Source organism: Mesitornis unicolor, unplaced genomic scaffold (genome assembly GCF_000695765.1).
Source record: "Mesitornis unicolor isolate BGI_N332 unplaced genomic scaffold, ASM69576v1 scaffold41150, whole genome shotgun sequence".
Lineage (NCBI taxonomy): Eukaryota > Metazoa > Chordata > Aves > Mesitornithiformes > Mesitornithidae > Mesitornis > Mesitornis unicolor.
The window spans coordinates 1-17,247 of record NW_010161128.1 but is presented as its reverse complement, the minus strand read 5'-3'; the positions used below and the strand labels follow the sequence as shown (position 1 = coordinate 17,247).

Here is a 17,247-nt window from a genome sequence, read left to right as displayed (position 1 = left end):
TTTTTTAATCCCATGCAGTTTGTATGTGTGTAATAATCCTCTGAGAGTTTCTTGTCTATAAGCTTTTCTGTTTCACTTTGAAGCACTATGAAATTTCACAACTGGAGGCGATTCTGTAGCTCAGCAACACCTTGTGACAAGGAACAGCTCCTTTTGATTTTGTTTTTTTTTTAACCAGGCTCTTGCAGCCCACACTTGTTGCCTTCTGATTCTTGCCACTCATGATTACAGCCTCTGTTCATACCACTTCTGAGTTACATCTTCCTCATATTCACCTGCAAAAGTTGTTCTAGTCTTTGTCTCACTACCCTTCTTGGACCTTTTCTAGTTTCAGTGTTTTCTCTGCTTTTTGTCGAGATTAAAGGACGGAAACTGCTGTTCAGTTTTGCTCTGTATGTGCTGATATCTTTGAGCTCTTCACAGATCCTTTTAAATTACTTTGTAGATTCTACTTAATCATGTTCTCATCAGGCACCATTCCCGATCAGGCAGGAGACTTTGGGATTATGATGTGTGATTTTCTAAAAACATTGTATCAGAGTTTGGTAGCAGCCAGAAAAACACATCAAACCTGGTGACTGCAGGTTTCCAAACCTCTCTCTGGGTAGAGACACACAGTTACATTTGGGCATAGAACCTGCACTCTTACCTCAAAGATTACTGGTCTCCACATGATCATAACTTGACAATTATGGATGGACCAGATGTACAAAGGACAAAAAACTGTAGGAATTTTTGAGGGAGTTAATTTTTCTTTCTAAGTTGGTAGTTTTATTTTCTCCACTTTAGGATTTGGCTATATAGAGTTTTTATATGTGACAGCTGGAAACTAATGTTAAAATAGGTACAGTATTCTTGCGTAGACAAGACCTTGGAGTCTCCTCTGTGACAATTTTTACTTGGTATGATCTCTTTTTGGGGTTTTTGTTTTCTTTGAAGAGCTTTCACTCTGCAGTGATGATATTCACCTGAACCAGCTAAGAGAGGTTGAGCTGCAGAGGGGATGGGACTAAGGATCTGCAGGCAACTCCACCCCCTTCATCCCGTGTGAGCTGTAGGCCATGTGGTGTAGCTGTAGTTACCTCTCTTTTCCAGTTTTATGGGTAAATCTGGCCCTTTAGAGATCAGTGGCATTCAAATTTGCCACTTTACTGTATGAATACAGCCCTGCCTGTTCTATTCCCCTGTATCTGTGAGAGCTTACCCACTTTTTTCCTGCTTTCTTTAGATGAACTTTGTCTTCACCATGAGTCTTATTCTTCCCAACTCTCTTCTTGAGCTGTTCGTGGAGATCTGATTTCTTAATTGTTTTTAATTAGGTGCAAATGCAACACTTGAGCTAAGAATTAATAGTATAGAAGATTTGTCAAATTGCTAGTGGCACACATTGTATTCCTGTTAAAACCAGGATTTAACATATTTAATGTGGCTGTATCAGCACTGTATGTGTTATGAGCGCTCTGGACATAGCTAAAATGCAACCCCGAATCCCCACCTGGCTCTCACAGGGCTCAGGGGCCTTGGGAGTTAAGGGAGTTTGAGTATTCCCTAAGCACCAGAGGCACCTTGGGTTTCTCTCCTTCCTCCCCCAAAACTTTCAGGGTTGTTTCTGGACTCAAGAGCAGTGAACTTCCTGGGAGGGGTATGGAGGGACTTTCAAACAGTACAACTTTCTACTCCCTTGAAGCCAAAGGAATTTACAAGTCTTGTTCACATAAACTGACTCACTTTAATAGTTTTCTGATGTAGTTTTTGAGCATGAAAATGTCTTCATGCTGATGACCTAAGTCAGTATGTGTAGGCAATATATATATGTTCAGAAAAATATCTTGACTTTTGAAAGTGTTCTTAATAGACATACATAATATTTCTACCATATGGTCTGACTTACCTCTCCTTGCAACCTCACAGTTAATTACTGCTTGGTTCCTAAGGCTTTAATTTACAAACCAAAAGGAAGGCTATTAAAAAAATAAATTAAAAAAATACTTATAGTAAATAAATAGCTGTCTACGGCTGTGTGCCTTTTTATCTGCTGAAATGATCAGTAATTGTGAGGGCTTCATTTCACGGGCACGTGTTTTGTCCTCGCAAATGCCTATATGGGTTCCCTGAATATAAAATAAAAATGTCAGTGTTTAAGAACTGCAAGTTTGCATTTGTTTCAGTTTCTTAGTGCCAAGGCCTAGGGGATAATAGAAACCAGGTTACTACATGTAAGATGCACTTAATAAAAAAGAAAGCTGTGAGATGAGGAGTGATTTTAAACTTCTAACATATATCCTAACAAAAAAAGTTCTTGTATAGGGCCAAAAATAGATTGTAGTATTGCTTTGTTACTAGAAACTATATTATCTGTGTGAACTTGCACTCATTTTTTATAGAAAATACTTTAAATAATACATAATTTAAAACAAGTAGGGACAAAATTAGCCCTTTTGTTTTCACTAGGTAGCTTGACTCCAGAATTCTCCTCTTGCATGAGGTAGATAGCATAGGAGGGTCTTTAGGCTCTGAAGGATTCCCTATTTGGCCAACCCAGCCTGGGAAGTGAGCACATCAATAAATGATGCCCTGGAAAAGCCATGAGCTTTTCTCATACCACGCGTAGGTGGGCACCGTGTCGGCGGAATGGCAGTCTCGTTATTTTAGTGAAAGGTGATGGGTTATCGTACAGTGGCAGGCTGGTGGTACCATTTTTCCAGCAAGCAGGGAGAAGCTATGTTTTAGGAAATGTTTTGAAAGCTCTGCAAGGGCAAGCAGCATGGAGGGGAGGGTGAAAGGGGAGGAGACTGCGAATTCTGCAGTTCTTGTCATGCAAAGAACAGGGAGAAGGAAAACTGTGAGCAACTCTGCTACATATGATACTTAACTTTTGAGGTTGCACACAGTTCAGAGGACACGTGGTTCTTGGTGACTTCTGCAGAAAGGCAGCGTATGCCCATTCCCAAGTTCTGTTAAAGTCATTGCTCATGTACTAGTTCTTAGATCAGATGCTGAGAAAATGTGTTTTTTGAGAGAAGAATCTTTCTGCAGTTTTCTCCAGTACTTTCCACATGCTGGGTTCCTGTTTTTGTCCCTTTCTTTCTAGCAGCTGGCCCTGTCTCTTCTGGGAAGGACACCAACGCTTTGCTTTCCCTCTGGACAGATACTGCTTCCCTGCTGGAGGTGTGCAGGGTTCAGTGGTGCTGTGCAACGTAACCCACTGCAAGAGTTTTCTGAAAATGATTGTACTTTTCCCTTAACATATACTGTGTCTTTTTGACATTAATTATGACCATGTCTGTGTTTTTATGCACAAAATACACAAATTTCCAGACAAGTGGTGTTATCTTAGAAAAAACAGCAGCTCTTTTTGAGCTGCTTGCCTGCTTTTGTTTGTAGATTTCTGGCATTCAGAGGAATCTTTGTATCGTGTTGAAGTAAAAGGCAGGTGATGCTGATCCTAGAGCACTAGTTTACTTCATTTTGAGTCAGAATTGTGTGACTTATGAACATGGGAAGGAATAACCAGTAGCCATCATAATTTCTGGGAGGGAAGCAAATAATTTCTATAGGATTTGCCAAATCCACTAAAGCTTTTTTTTTCTTTTTTTTTTTTTTTTTCCTACAAGCTGATATAAAAAAGGTGTATGGATTCAGGAAATCAAGAACTATAATGACAACTTCCCTGTAAGAATCCAAGCCAAATCTGTGTTGTATAGAAAGGCAACAGTGTTGCTGCTGTTCCTGGATTCTCTCTGGAGTGTTATTTCCAATCTGCCTTGTGTTGGTTTAAGAGCCGCCAAGTCGAGGGAGTGTTTTCTGTAGTTAGGAGGTTTTCCTAGTTAGCTTTAGACTAAGTCTGCAGTGTTGGTGGAGGTTGTTTTACCTCGACAGAGTATGCCATTATTAAGTGTTCACCACTGAAAAGAGTTAATTTAATTTTTCTCTGGTTGACATCTAGAAAAATGGATGATGACGATGATGACATTCCCCAGCTTTCATCCCATGCGTTGGCTGCACTCCAGGAGTTCTATTTGGAGCAGCAGCAGCGAGAGGGCATGAAGACCTCCCAGAGGTTTAACCAATATTCCCTTGGCTCAATAGAAGAAGACTGGGTAAGAAGCTAAACTTCTGTGAATGAAGCACAGTTAGAGGAATAGCCTTCACCGGCTTCCTTTTGTGGAAGGATAGTGAAATTAAATGAAAAAGGAGAACACTCAAGATGTTCCTAGAGCATGAAAATCAAACTATTCACAGACAGTAATGTTGTAGGGATATTTGCTTTAATGTTAAGTCTGGGTATAGTTTTCTGTTCTCTGTGTGCCTGGGGAGGGGGGATACAAAGTGAAATTACCTGAAGGGAATGAATGAAGCTGCCAACAGCAGCATTCTGGACATTGTAACTCCAGCCTGGCATGGGAACGTAGTGAAGATTCTTCCCTGAGTTTGAGACAAACACAGTGTAACAAGACCAAGTGATCTTTCCTTTCACTTCATATTTCTTTCTATTTTATTTCTTTTGTTTTGTGGATGGTTGACTTGCTACTTTTCTTCTTCTGATAGACTGATTTTTTATTTGTTTCTGGGTTGGTTGGTTGGTTGGTTGTTTTCCCTCTTTCTGATCTCTTCTGATAAGTACTTTTATCCTTTATTTCCTTCTATAATCTCACTTTTCAAGTTCCTTTTTCATTTTCCACTAAAGTAACTCAATTTACGAGCACATAAATATTATGCATCTGCACTTTGAGTTTGAGCTAACTTTGTCAGTGATTTTGTATTATTTGGTTTTCCTGATACTGCAGTAAATGCTTTGGAAACACACACTGTAAGCTATCGGCTGCTTCTCATTGGATTACAGAAGTAAAAATGCTATTGGGAAAATAGCGTAGCACAGCCAGAGGATTTGGTGTTATTTCTCACTGTGTGTTATCTTTCTCAGCAACTGAGTCAGTTTTGGTACAGCGATGAAACTGCGTCGTGCCTGGCTAACGAAGCGGTTGTGGCAGCTGGAAAAGGTGGCAGGTAGGCATTAACAATTATGTTGTAGATTTAACATGATGTTTCTGTAAATACTTCATTTCTATTATGTAGACAGTGCATGCAGTTTAATGCATTACTCATTGTACTTCATCTTTGTTCACTGGAGATGTTGCAGGAACACTTTCATTAATTATTGTATTCTATTCATTTTCTTAATTTATTTAAATTTAATTAATAGTTCATACTGATCTTACTGTTTAGCATTTCACTGAATGTTGTAGGCTCTGGCTTGTAGAAGTTTACTATTAATCTTTTTATATTTGAGAAATACAAAGAGCTCCAGAGCATATTAATGACTTGTAACTATTTTCGGTTTTCATACAGTGTTTCTGTAGACAGATGGAAAAAAATAAATGTTTTCTTCCTGTTTATGTAAGGAGTAGTTTTTAATTTTAAGTTTTCAAATGTATTTCCTTGCTGTTCTGAGACAAGATTTTCTCTACAGTTAAGCTTAAGGTCTTCATGCAGCGTGGAGGTTGAATACAAAATGGTTTTAATACTTAAAACTCTATTATAAAAGTAACTATTTGTGAGAATGGAGGAAGAGTAGCTTACATTTTTGGGACTAATGATTTAAATGTTTCCCAAAGCAGCCCTGAGGACTACTGTAAGGTTTTTTTGTTGTTGTTTGCCTTTTAAATTAATATTCTAAGTTGTTGTCTGTTTCACAGGATAGCGTGTGTTAGCGCACCAAGTGTGTACCAGAAACTGAAAGAACAGGATGGCAAAGATTTTTCAGTGTGTATCCTGGAGTATGACAGAAGGTTTTCTGTGTATGGAGAAGAATTTATCTTCTATGATTACAACCACCCTTTGGACTTACCTGCAAATCTCCTGCCGCACAGTTTTGACATTGTAGTAGCAGATCCACCCTATCTCTCTGAGGAATGTCTTCAAAAAACTGCAGAGACCATCAAGTACTTAACAAAAGGAAAGATTCTACTTTGCACAGGTATTCTTAATAAAAATATTAGGTCATCATTAGCCATTTTTTTCTCTCTAAAGACATTTTTTTTTCATATTACTGGTAAACATAGAAGCTATAATGTGAGTGAACGTATGAGGGGATTCTGCCACTGTGATTCAAATAAGGAGATCTTAGGTACTGAAAAGCAGCAGGAGAAGTTAAAAACCAGTTGTAAGAGCAGTGAAACTGGATAACTTACCAGCTGTACTTGTAGGTCCTTCTTTCTGAAGATGCATTTGCTGGTTTAAGGAGCAATGATGGTGTTTCCTAAGCTGTAATGTTATTAGAAGACATCTGAAGACATCCAGGAAACTTTTCCAAAAAAACCAAAGGACAAAATGCCTCTATACATACAATTCAAGGGGGAAGTCAACCAAGCAGTCAAAATAAAGAAAAATTAAAATAATACATGGCTATAGAAAGTCATTTGTTTAATTGCAAATAGCAGTCATGCACAAGGATGGTTCTCAGAATTTTTTTCCCTAAAATGGATAGGACGTCCTTCAGTTTACAAAGTTTGAGAAGTACTGCTCAAGGAAGTGATTTCTCAGAGTGCAGCTGTAAATATTGCACTGTGGTTTATTTAAGTGGAAGAGTATATGTAATCTGTTTGCATCTTCCATGGCTCCCTACCATGTAATTTCTTTGGCACGAAGCAAGAAGATTGAGTTCAAATTTCAGTTTTCTATATAAGAGACACTGATCTTACCCTCTACCTATTTTTATGAAACTTCTTGGACATTAATTTCCTTGGGATGTCTTCCATTCTTTGAGATGTATTTTAAATTTCCCAGTAGATTCAGTTGTTAAAGGGGGCTGACAATGTAGATGCTTTAGCTTTGCTTCCTTAAAAAAAACCAGGCTCCATATGTATGCATTTGGGAGGAGCTATTAAAAAAACCCAATCATCCTGTTACTGTTTTTCTCATTAATACTAATTTTTTTTGCTGCAGGTGCAATCATGGAGGAAGAGGCAGCAAAGCATCTTGGTGTGAAGATATGCAAGTTTATTCCAAAACACTCCCGAAATTTAGCCAATGAATTTCGATGTTATGTGAACTATGCTTCTGGACTGGACTGATTCTTATAAGATCTAACAACTTTTTTAGTCAAGCTCCTTTCTGGTTTTTATCAGTAACTCAACATTTCTCAGTGCTGAAATACTCAGCATGAAGTTCTGTTTTCTGGGCTAGCTTTAATCAACACAGTGAGATGGTCTCTCTCTTTTAAATGTGCAAACATTTGCAGTTACTGTATTTTGTATTGTACCTATTAGGTAAATGAGGACCAAACAATGCAGGTGCTGGAAAATGGGAACTTCTTTTCTGAGTTTCATTCTAACCGGTAGTTTTTACCATTCAAGACTCTTCAGTGACCTCTCTGAAGTGATTTTAGCTGCTTGGCTTATAACAACACATAGGTGCTTCCCTCACAGACATCAGAATCATCATTGCATCAGAACTGGTGACTTGATAGCTAAGAGCATGAATCATGGTCTGCTTTCAATCTTGAGAGATGCTCCCTTAGTAAAAGGACTGAGAGATTTTTGTTCTGAATGTGTTGTGTTTTCAGATCCATTAGCCAGCAGGCTGATGTTTTTATAAAGGATAACTAGGAAATGGGTCTCCTTCTGGGGAGGCCTCTCCAGTTGCTTTTAATGAGAACTATGTACCAGTTGCCAAGTAAGATAAGACCTAGTATTGACTATTGTTGCCAGACTGGCTTTTTAAAAACTAGTGGTTATTGTTTCACCATTTCTCTAAAGCTTTGTCATAACCCAGACTTTGTTTTTGTAAACGATAAGATCTATTTTATCATCACATACCACCGTATAAACTTGTGTATGTAGATATGCTGTACTAGAGAAAAAGTAATGTAAGTTGTTAAACATCTCTTTGCAGAAGTACAGTGCATTTGTTTTGTGATGTTTATGTGTTAGAGCAACAAAAAGTCATGAGATTTAAAAAAACCCACACAACTGGGCTCCTCTATTCACTAGTTAAGCTCATCTTCAGAGGTGGTATAAACCTGTTGTTTCCTTGAAAAAACCACAGTAAGGGTTTCCCCATTGTGCCCATTAGAGAGAGCTTTACTTTCATTAAGAATCCTCTATGTTAGTCAGGTTAAATCACCTGAAATATGGAGTATTACTAAATAAAAATGCAGCACATCAGCCAGTGCTTGCATTACTGCTGCAGACTGTGTTCATGGGTTTCACTTTGAGTTACTGTTGGTTATGAGACGCTTCTGTAGCAACATGACCCATACATGTTAGTCTGTTAAACTGTGAATCAATGGATCTGATTAGAGGGCCTGCCTTTTAACAGATTTCAATATCAAGCTAAAGATGGTTTACAGGTGTGTTAAGTTTGACACGCATTTACAGGAACAGTCTTTCGTGTTGCCCAGTTTTAGCTTTGCCTCCTGTTCCACAGACAGCAGCAGAGCAGCAGAACAGAAGCATCTTGGAAATCGTTGAACCTTACAAGGCCACTGAGGTAGAACACAATGTATTGATCAACTCCCACTGTTTCTAACAGACAAATATAAAATTTTTTATATAAAAGTTTTGGGCTATATTTCAATCAATTTCAATCAAAATTGATGATACATTAGAAAAACCTTCCTTTGAGGTGGTAAAGATTTTTGGTAACTGGGAATTTTTAAAGCCAGTTTTGACTAAACTTTGTAATGTATTTTTTGGGTGAAAGATGGTTCATAAATTCCAAGGCACTCAACAGTTTTTATCAGCTATAAAAATACTATACAGAACATCAATACTTGTCTCTATGGGGGTTTTTTGTGTCTTTATGCACCATATTCATATATTGGGACTGTGTAAAAGGCTAACAGAAAGAAAAATAAATTTATTTTGTGGTGGGCATAAGCCTCATTAAGCTTGTGAGACGACTTTTAAGACGGTGGAGGCAATAACTCATGTTTCTGTGCTGTTTGGATGCAGATTTTCCCATCTGGTGGATGAGTAGGAATAATCTATATGGAATATAATGCGCTCTCAGTGCTCAGAGTCATGCTTCCTGAGCTGGACACAGCACTGGTTCATAAATACCCGTCCAAGCCACTGTTGCTCTCTTCCCCAGTTTCCAAGAGATCTGTTCACTTCTTAAGGCTTTTCCCTCCTCACGTTTTTTATCTGCTGCTTCTTCCCCCTCTCCCTCTGTAGCTTTCCTGAGTTTCACAATGCAGTTTTCTTCCTTCTTCACATGCCTTGGTGTCTGTCAGACTGGTAATATGTATCGTTAAAATGAGAAATTTGCAGCAGGGGAAGTGCTTGCAGGGAAAATGGAGACTGAGGCTCTTCTGATGGTCTCTGCGAGCCCAAGGCTGATACAGTTTTGCCCTTTTAAACCAGAAGCCATCCTTGCTGCTGAGCCCAGGAAAGCCAGAATTCCCCCAAAAACGCCAGCCCACAGGTGACACACAGATGGGTTCAGCTGGTTTCCAGGAGGCTACGCCATTGCTTTTACGTGACCAGTTTCAAAGTAAGAAAGCAAACCAGAATGTTAAATGCATAGGTATTGGCACAAATCTATACTTCACGATTGTAAACTGTTTCATGTTTATTACCTCAATGTCTTGCACACCAAGCAGATGGAGACAATGAAGTAACTCCTGAAACCTTATTTTTAACTACGCAGAGACTTAAAATGGGACAGATATGATTACCAGAAGTTATGGTATTTATCCCCCTGCCACCACCTAAACTAAAACATGCTGTTCAGATACAAACTTCACCTATGTTGCTACTTTGCTATTAATTCTTTCAGTTGTCTGCTAATGTTGCTAAATATGTGTTGTTGGGCTCTCTATATCAGAATTCAAATCCAACTTTGCTAACCTCATCAGAGATCTTTCTTAAAAAAAATAAAAAATAGACCATTCAGTTGTACCAAGAAATTCAGTTCACCAAGAAAATAACTGCTGTTTCTCACATGTAGGTCAGACAGCTTTGAAAAGAGGCACTGTGAAGATGGATGATTACAAAAATGAGGGTACATGTAAATCTGTGTAGATGCATTCAACACAGCAGCCCGTAGTCCACCGGCTTCCCTCTTAAAAGCCTGGTGTGCACAGGCAGCTGCCCAGCCAGACCCTGACTGGTGGCATTCACAGCCTTCATCAATGACAGGAGGTAAACTATTTCTGTCGTGCTTGTTTCCAAGGAAGGAGCTGTGCTTCTGAGAAGGCTACATGACACAAAAATTCATAATGAATTTGTACTTTGTGCCATTGCACTAACTTTAAGAAATATTATGTGACAGCATTTTTTTTCCTGAAATAGAATTATGAAAAAAACCCCTGCTTTGTTGTGGTAGTCTCATGGGTGGACTTTATGTTGGCACAGACTGCAGTGAAGTGTTATCACCAACCACTTTTCCAGTAGCATCTGTGACTGCTGAGGTATATGTGCAGCAGCAGGACGCCTCGCTGCCCTGTCAGGATGAGGGTGACACTTGGCAGAGGAAACCTGGGGTCTTGTGCACAGACTAATGGCTGTAGGTGGAAGAGAATATACTACAGTTGTCAGCATCTCCTCCCAAATGAAACATTTCTAGAAGTGCTCCTGCCATTAAGATCTAATCCACACTTCTTGTTAAAAACGGTGTTGCTCTCAGCTCCGTGTTGCACCATTAGCCCAGCTCTGTGCCACACAATTGCCTTCACTGCTCTGTACCAGAGCAAGTAGGGAACATCTCTGATGGTTGGTTTTGTCACTCTCCCTTAATGACCTGCAGGGCACTGCCCCGGTGCTGTGCAGTGAGATGGAAAACATGGTGGCTAGGTTGGGGTTACAGAAGCGCCTCATCAGCTGTGCCTCCACTCTGGTTGTACTCAAGTTTTGCACCCTTCTTAGAAGGAAGAACAGCAAAACCAAGTGGTAGATCATGCTACTGCTCAGCAAAATGTATAGGATTGACTGGCTCTCCCTCATGTGCTCTCATCCAGGTATTTATGTCCGTTTCCTAATCCCAGCAAGAGTAACGGGTGTTTATACTTTCTGAGCACATCCTTTTCCCTTTCCTGCTGGCAATTTCATGTTTACTTGCGGCTGTAGGCCTCCATCTATTCAAACACCTTCATGTAACGACTGGCTAGTAAACCAAACCAGCATTTTGGGCTTTTCTCAGCCTTCCTGCATGAGACAAATTTTCCAACCTATATTAAGTGATACTACAGAGAAGAAAATAATCTCTTTACCAAGGATATTGTTCTGTGTTTCGTGGCTCCTAATGTATTCCAGGGACAACCTCACTGAAGGAAAAGATTTTCCTGGCACAACAAAAAATTTCTCAAATCAGCCACAGCTGTCAGATAGTTTCAGCTTTGAATTGTTTGCATTTATTGGGCCTGGAGTTGGTTCAATGAGGCATTTCATGTCTGCCTTGTGTCAACAGTTCTTGAGCCTTGAAGCAACTCCAATGAACGCCCCCCCCCCCTTACCCCCATGCAAATTAAAGGCAAGGCTGCAGCAGCTGTAACCAGAGGGCTGAAAGCTGGAAAATGTCACACCACAGTTGAAGTGAAACTGATATAAATCCATGATGTGATGATTTCTTAAAAAAAAATTCCAAACAAAGGCAAATAATACTCAAACTTTTCCACAAGAGTAATGTGGAGAGTGTTCCTATTTGGAAGGATATATTTGAAGGTTAACAAATGTTTGTGTAGCTAACAGTTCTTGATGTTAAGTATTAAGAAACAGTTGTTCACTAACAAATTATTATCAAACAGTTGCTCACGCTGAAACATAAACATAGCTTTTAAGAGACACCTAACTGGAAAGCTGGATCAGGAAGCAAATTGGCTCAGCTAAAAAGTCTGTCACAGAAGAGGGTGAGGATTAAAAACGGAAAATGGGCTTCTGAGCAAGATAACATGAGGTTGCCACAGGAAGCTTTCTGTACTTGCTGCAGTATGACAAGAAGGAGGTCGCCAAGGTACATAATCTATTGATCCATTGAGGTTTTGCAGCTCTCTAACACTTTCCTTTCAGCCATCCAATTCCTGAAGCTATGTGTAAGCTAAAGCATCTGTTCCTCTGCACTGGTAACACCAATTGTGTTCCATTTACCTGTGCTTAGCCTGCGACTCCAGGAATTCGCAGCCCGTGCTCTAGTTACTTGAAAACCTCAAACTGACTTCTATGCCTGCGGGACAACAGGGTTGAAACAAAAAGTGAGGATTTTTTTTTTTCTTTTCCTCCACATCACAGAAATAAATTCATGTGCTCTAGGAACTAATTTGTTGCAGACAAATTTGTATTACAAAAGTGTGTGTGCAGACAGAGGAGTTTTCCTGGAGGGCAGTGTTTAGGCAGAGCTTTAGCTGGTAGCCCTGCTGGGTACTTATTAAGTGTTAAAGGCTGTGTGGTTTGGAATTGTTGGGGTTTTTTACTGCCTTTTACTGAGAAGACTTTGCTTTCTATGCTGTGGAGGCTGAAGGTCCAACTTCACTCTGTCTGAAGCGTTGAGAAAAAAAAACCCCACAGTTTAATAGTGAAACCATAAGAGGTTATAGACTGCTGAAGCATTATCTAATGCAGTGTTTCTCGAGTTTTGTGAGTCCGCTTCCCTTTTGAGCCCCTCTGTCTTCGATTACCATCTCCCCTTCTCTCAGAGGGTGAGAAGTTCTTCCACATTAGGAAGAAGGAAAAGTGGATGTAATTGCTGCAAGTATTTACAGTCTCCAGGGATCAGGTAACTACCTTTAATTGCTGGCAGCAGCTATGCAGTTAGCTGTTCTCTGAGTAGTATAAACACTTTATGACCTTCTTTGAACCCTCATCTGAGAATCCCCTTGAGACAGAAGCATCACAATTTGAGGAATCTGAAGACAAGTAGAATTGTGGAAAAGCATCTGCACAAGAAACATGGTTATAAACTTCAGTCTGCCATTGTGATGGGAATCTTTTATTAATTTCTGGAGTTCTTAAAGTTGTTTTAGGCTTTTTAAGAAGCTATACAGATTGCACTATAAAACCACTGTTATACTAGACTGAGTCATAAAGAGCACAGTCAATAATTATGCACCAAGACAATGAGTTGTCATATGATTTTTCATTCGCCATTTAACTTGTTAATTCTATTTCATTCATAGTTTTTCCATTCTTCATCCAACAACACTCCAAAGGAGTGCATGTTTGTGTAGTGTAGGGACTTTGTCCACTATGAATTATGCCAAATTTTAAGATTCTTGATGTAGCAAATACATTGCTGCATATGGTGTTTATTCTTTTTTGTAATGGTATTGCACTCGTGATCCTTCAACTATAAAACTCTCTGCTGTGCAGTCAGAGATTGATCAACTTTGGTGACTGTCGCCCTTTATGCTCCTGCCAGGTATGCCTGGTTATTCCTGATTACGACTCCTTAGACTGAGTCCGCCTTCAGTCCTTTGTTCTGGAAATGCAAGTTTTTGTGTATCAGGGTTTCTTGCTGGGGCTTGCCATCAAGTTCCTGTAAGATGCAAAGCTGGAAGGCTGCTCTTCCACAGATTAGCAGCTTTTGCAAGTGACTGTTACATAGGGAAAAATTAATAACACCGATTGTGTAAATCGGTTGGATTTAAAAAGTTTGGATTGGCTGGGACTCACCTCAATGACCTCTGTAGCATCTAGAAGTTAAGACCTAGCCTGTTTACTGCTCTGCAGTGTACCTGAGATTAAGCCTATCCTTCATACTTAGAATCATAGAATGTATTGGGTTGGAAGGGACCTTCAAAGATCATCTGGTCCAACCCCCTGCAGTGAGCAGGGAAAATGTTCCAGTAGTGCCAAATTCTAACAAAAACTCAGATTGTGCGTTAGTAGCCAAGGCTGAGGCAAACTATTATTCTGTACCATACCCAGAGAGCAACTAGTACTGCACAGACAAAGTCTGGTCAACAAACTTTTTTTTTTAATGGTGAATCTCCTCTCCTTACGTGAAAAAGATTTTGTCCTTTCAACTGTACAGAATACAGTTTTGTCACAAGGAACAGTTATGCAGTTAATGATGAATGAAATCTAACCCAAGCTGTGTTTTTTCTAATTTATATTTTCTGTGCCATTAGACTTAGTCCACATCAGAAAAGTCCACTGCAGTTTTACAACAGTCTAGCGTGCTTTTTCTTAACACTTTTTGTTAAACCTTAGAAATTTGGCAAGTTTAAAAATAGCAGACTTGTAGAATATTGTTTGTTTCATGAATGACTCAAACACAGCAAAGATTTCCTTGCTGGACTGTCTAAACAGCCAAAGATGTAACAGCCAAGAACACTGCTTGGAGTTGAGATATACAATATAAAGGAAGGCTCTCCCAGCCTGAGAAATTATCCTTTTAACTGCTGATTTGGCATATGTATGACAGCTATGTGATTCATATATAACAGTATTTAAAAGTACAGAATAAGAGACTCCTTAAAAATATCTACAACCAGTAGTCTGCTATAGTAATAGCTAGCATGTCTTACAGCTGCATCATCTTCTAAAATTTACTGTCAATAAGCAAGGATAAAATGCTCTGCTCTAAGAAAAAAAAAAGCTACATTGGAATTTGTGACAAATACTTACATGGACTAAAGAAGTTCTTAATATGCATTGTCATCTATAATGATCTGAGCAATGGGACAAAACTTTCCATCTTATCACTGAAATAACTGTAAGTAGAAAAAGAGGGTAAGTTGATGCATTTGCTGCTGTGGTGCAGCTTCCTGAGGTGGTGAAATGATGATATGAAGCCCATACCACAACACAACTCTCTCTCTATATATTCTTCATTCTGATGATGGCTTGTTCTGGCTTACCAGCAACTTCATTTCTTGCTTATCTATGCTGGAATTTACGCTTTCGGCTTCTTTTTCTTGTTCAGGTATACACGTGCAGCCCACGGGGATAGTAACGTAATCCTCTGTGTAGACGTAACGGCCCCCAGCACACGAGGATGTGCGGCGCAGGATGACTGTGGGCATGTACACGGGGGTGCTGCGGAAGTGAAAATTCTCCTCGCCAAAGATCCCCATGAGGCAGCCTTTGCACAGACAGTATGCTTCAGGAATGTATTTAGGATATCTTGTGGGATCGTATGAAATTCTGCAGGAAAGCAAATAATAAAGATTCATTAGTAGCCCTAAAAATAGATATATGCATCTGGAAAACATTATAATGTGATTTGACCATAAACATATTAAGTTTTTGTTTTATTCACCAGGAAAAACAGCCGTAGCTGTTGCTGTCTGGCTTCTTATTTGTAAAGTGTAAAGAAAAACCATGAGCAACTTATAGAACTGCTCAGGTCCTACAGTGCGTGCTGAAGTACAAAGTGACTGGCTTTTGAAAATGTGAGAGTCGAGGGTTTAAGCAAAATGAGTTTTGCATTTCAGACTGAATGGGTAAATAGAGCATTAAAAAAGATACTTGGGCATTTTCAAACTTCAGATCTGCCTTGAGTTCTTCAAAACTTGGTATAAATTCTTGTTAATATTATTATTTTTGAAGCTATAACACAATGTTTTAAAATTTCATAAATTAAGTAGGATTAAATTGCACTATTATTTCTGCAATAGTTTTTGCTCCCTTGTATACTTGGGGTTATAACAGTGCCTTCCTCTTGAAAGCAGAACTCTTTCCCTAATTCACCTCCACTGTCTCTTCATCTCCCCAGAGAAGAGCAACATTTGCACACTCACACTGAGATAAACTGCAAAGTTCATGTTTGTTCTGCCCTCTCCCACTGCCTTTTGAAATAAAGCATTGCCCTAAAGCTTCAAGAGTATAGGCTCTATTTTTTTGCTGTCTTACAGTTTGTTGTAACTTTGGTTTTGGTTATTTATGCCCTGTCTCTGGAAATTCCTGATTAGCAGGAGCTGGAAAGCTTGGACCAACAACATCCAAGTTCCAACATTCCTCTCTGGATGTTGCTGGACACAGAAACAAAGATGTGATACCGTGGTCTCAAGTCACACAGATCCTGGCTGACCCATAGCCATTGTTTTTAGCAAAGAGAGTAAAAGGTGACAGAGTCTGCTTGCTTTTTGAAATAAAAGACTGAGTACACAATGGAGGACACATACTGGAGTGTGTAGCCACGCGGCTCATCATGGTGGGGAGGTACTTCTTGCTTTGTTCTTTATCTGCTTTTCCTGCTTATACTGAAAGTATTTGTTGGACATGGCTGTAACTTGTACTTTATTACACGTATGTGTCATTAGGGCACTGGTGAGGCCGCACCTCGAGTACTGTGTTCAGTTCTGGGCCACTCACTATAAGAAGGATGCTGAGATTCTGGAGCATGTTCAGAGAAGAGCCACAAGGATGGTGAGGGGTCTGGAGAACAAGCCTTATGAGGAGTGCCTGAGGGAGCTGGGGTTGTTTAGCCTGGAGAAGAGAAGGCTGAGGGGAGACCTCATCACCACCTACAACTACCTAAAGGGAGGTTGTAGAGAGGTGGGTGCTGGTCTTTTCTCCCAGGTGATGGAGGATAGAACAAGGGGTAACGGCACCAAGCTGTGCCAAGGGAGGTTCAGGTTAGAGATAAGGAAGAAGTTCTTTACTGAGAGGGTTGTCAGAAGCTGGAACAGGCTGCCCAGGGAGGTGGTGGAGTCACCATCCCTGGATGTATTTAAAGAGCGGGTAGACAAGGTACTTAAGGATATGGTTTAGGGGGTAGACAGGAACGGTTGGACATGATGATCTCAGAGGTCTTTTCCAACCAAGCGATTCTTTGATTCTGTGTGATTCTGTGTGTGATTATTCTTGAAAAGATGTTTTAAAATAGGATTTTTTAATATGTTTAACTCCTATGCCAGCGATCCTCTTGGTACCTGTAAGCTTCCTCCAGATCACCTTCTGCTCTCACACTGTTACAAAACTAGCCCTGATTCAGCACTGGTTGCACTGTCATCACGGCAGCCATCAAAGGACAGCCATCCCCAGCAAAGTCCTCAATTTATAGTGTTTACAGTATAGAATATTTTCTGCTGCCCAGCTTAGGGTCATCTGTCCTGGCTACATCCCCTCTCAACTTCTTGTAAAAAGAGGCTGGGAGGTCAAGTGAAAACTGAGAAACAGCCCAGCCTTGACTTAGTGTAAACATTGCTTGGCAACAACCAAAACATCATTGCGTTATCACATCATTCGTAGCATATCCAAAACAAAGTCTCACTAGCTACTATAAAGAAAATAACCCTATCTCAGCTAAAATTAAAACAAAGTGTCTTACCAACGTGTTTTCACTAAATCGAACACTGCAATCCTC

General features: G+C 39.7%; 2 protein-coding genes across 2 annotated transcripts; one reads left to right on the top strand and one right to left on the bottom strand.

Moving 5' to 3' along the window:
* Positions 1–3,949: 3,949 nt before the first annotated feature.
* Positions 3,950–7,334, top strand: N6AMT2 (N-6 adenine-specific DNA methyltransferase 2 (putative)). The gene is made up of 4 exons (XM_010192019.1): positions 3,950–4,100; positions 4,925–5,007; positions 5,697–5,977; positions 6,946–7,334. The coding sequence occupies exons 1-4, from the start codon at positions 3,951–3,953 to the stop codon at positions 7,071–7,073; spliced, it is 642 nt and encodes a 213-aa protein (XP_010190321.1). The 5' UTR covers position 3,950; the 3' UTR covers positions 7,074–7,334.
* Positions 7,335–14,767: 7,433 nt separating this feature from the next.
* Positions 14,768–15,112, bottom strand: IL17D (interleukin 17D). The gene has a single exon (XM_010192009.1). It carries the CDS (start codon positions 15,110–15,112, stop codon positions 14,768–14,770), a length of 345 nt encoding a protein of 114 aa, XP_010190311.1.
* Positions 15,113–17,247: the final 2,135 nt, after the last annotated feature.

Bases quoted from the DNA above. Each gene is read 5' to 3' on its own strand.
- N6AMT2 (XM_010192019.1), top strand. From the start codon at position 3,951: ATGGATGATGACGATGATGACATTCCCCAGCTTTCATCCCATGCGTTG. The intron at 4,101-4,924 runs GTAAGAAGCTAA...TATCTTTCTCAG, and splicing joins GCTCAATAGAAGAAGACTGG to CAACTGAGTCAGTTTTGGTA. The intron at 5,008-5,696 runs GTAGGCATTAAC...TCTGTTTCACAG, and splicing joins GCAGCTGGAAAAGGTGGCAG to GATAGCGTGTGTTAGCGCAC.
- IL17D (XM_010192009.1), bottom strand. From the start codon at position 15,112: ATGAATCTTTATTATTTGCTTTCCTGCAGAATTTCATACGATCCCACA.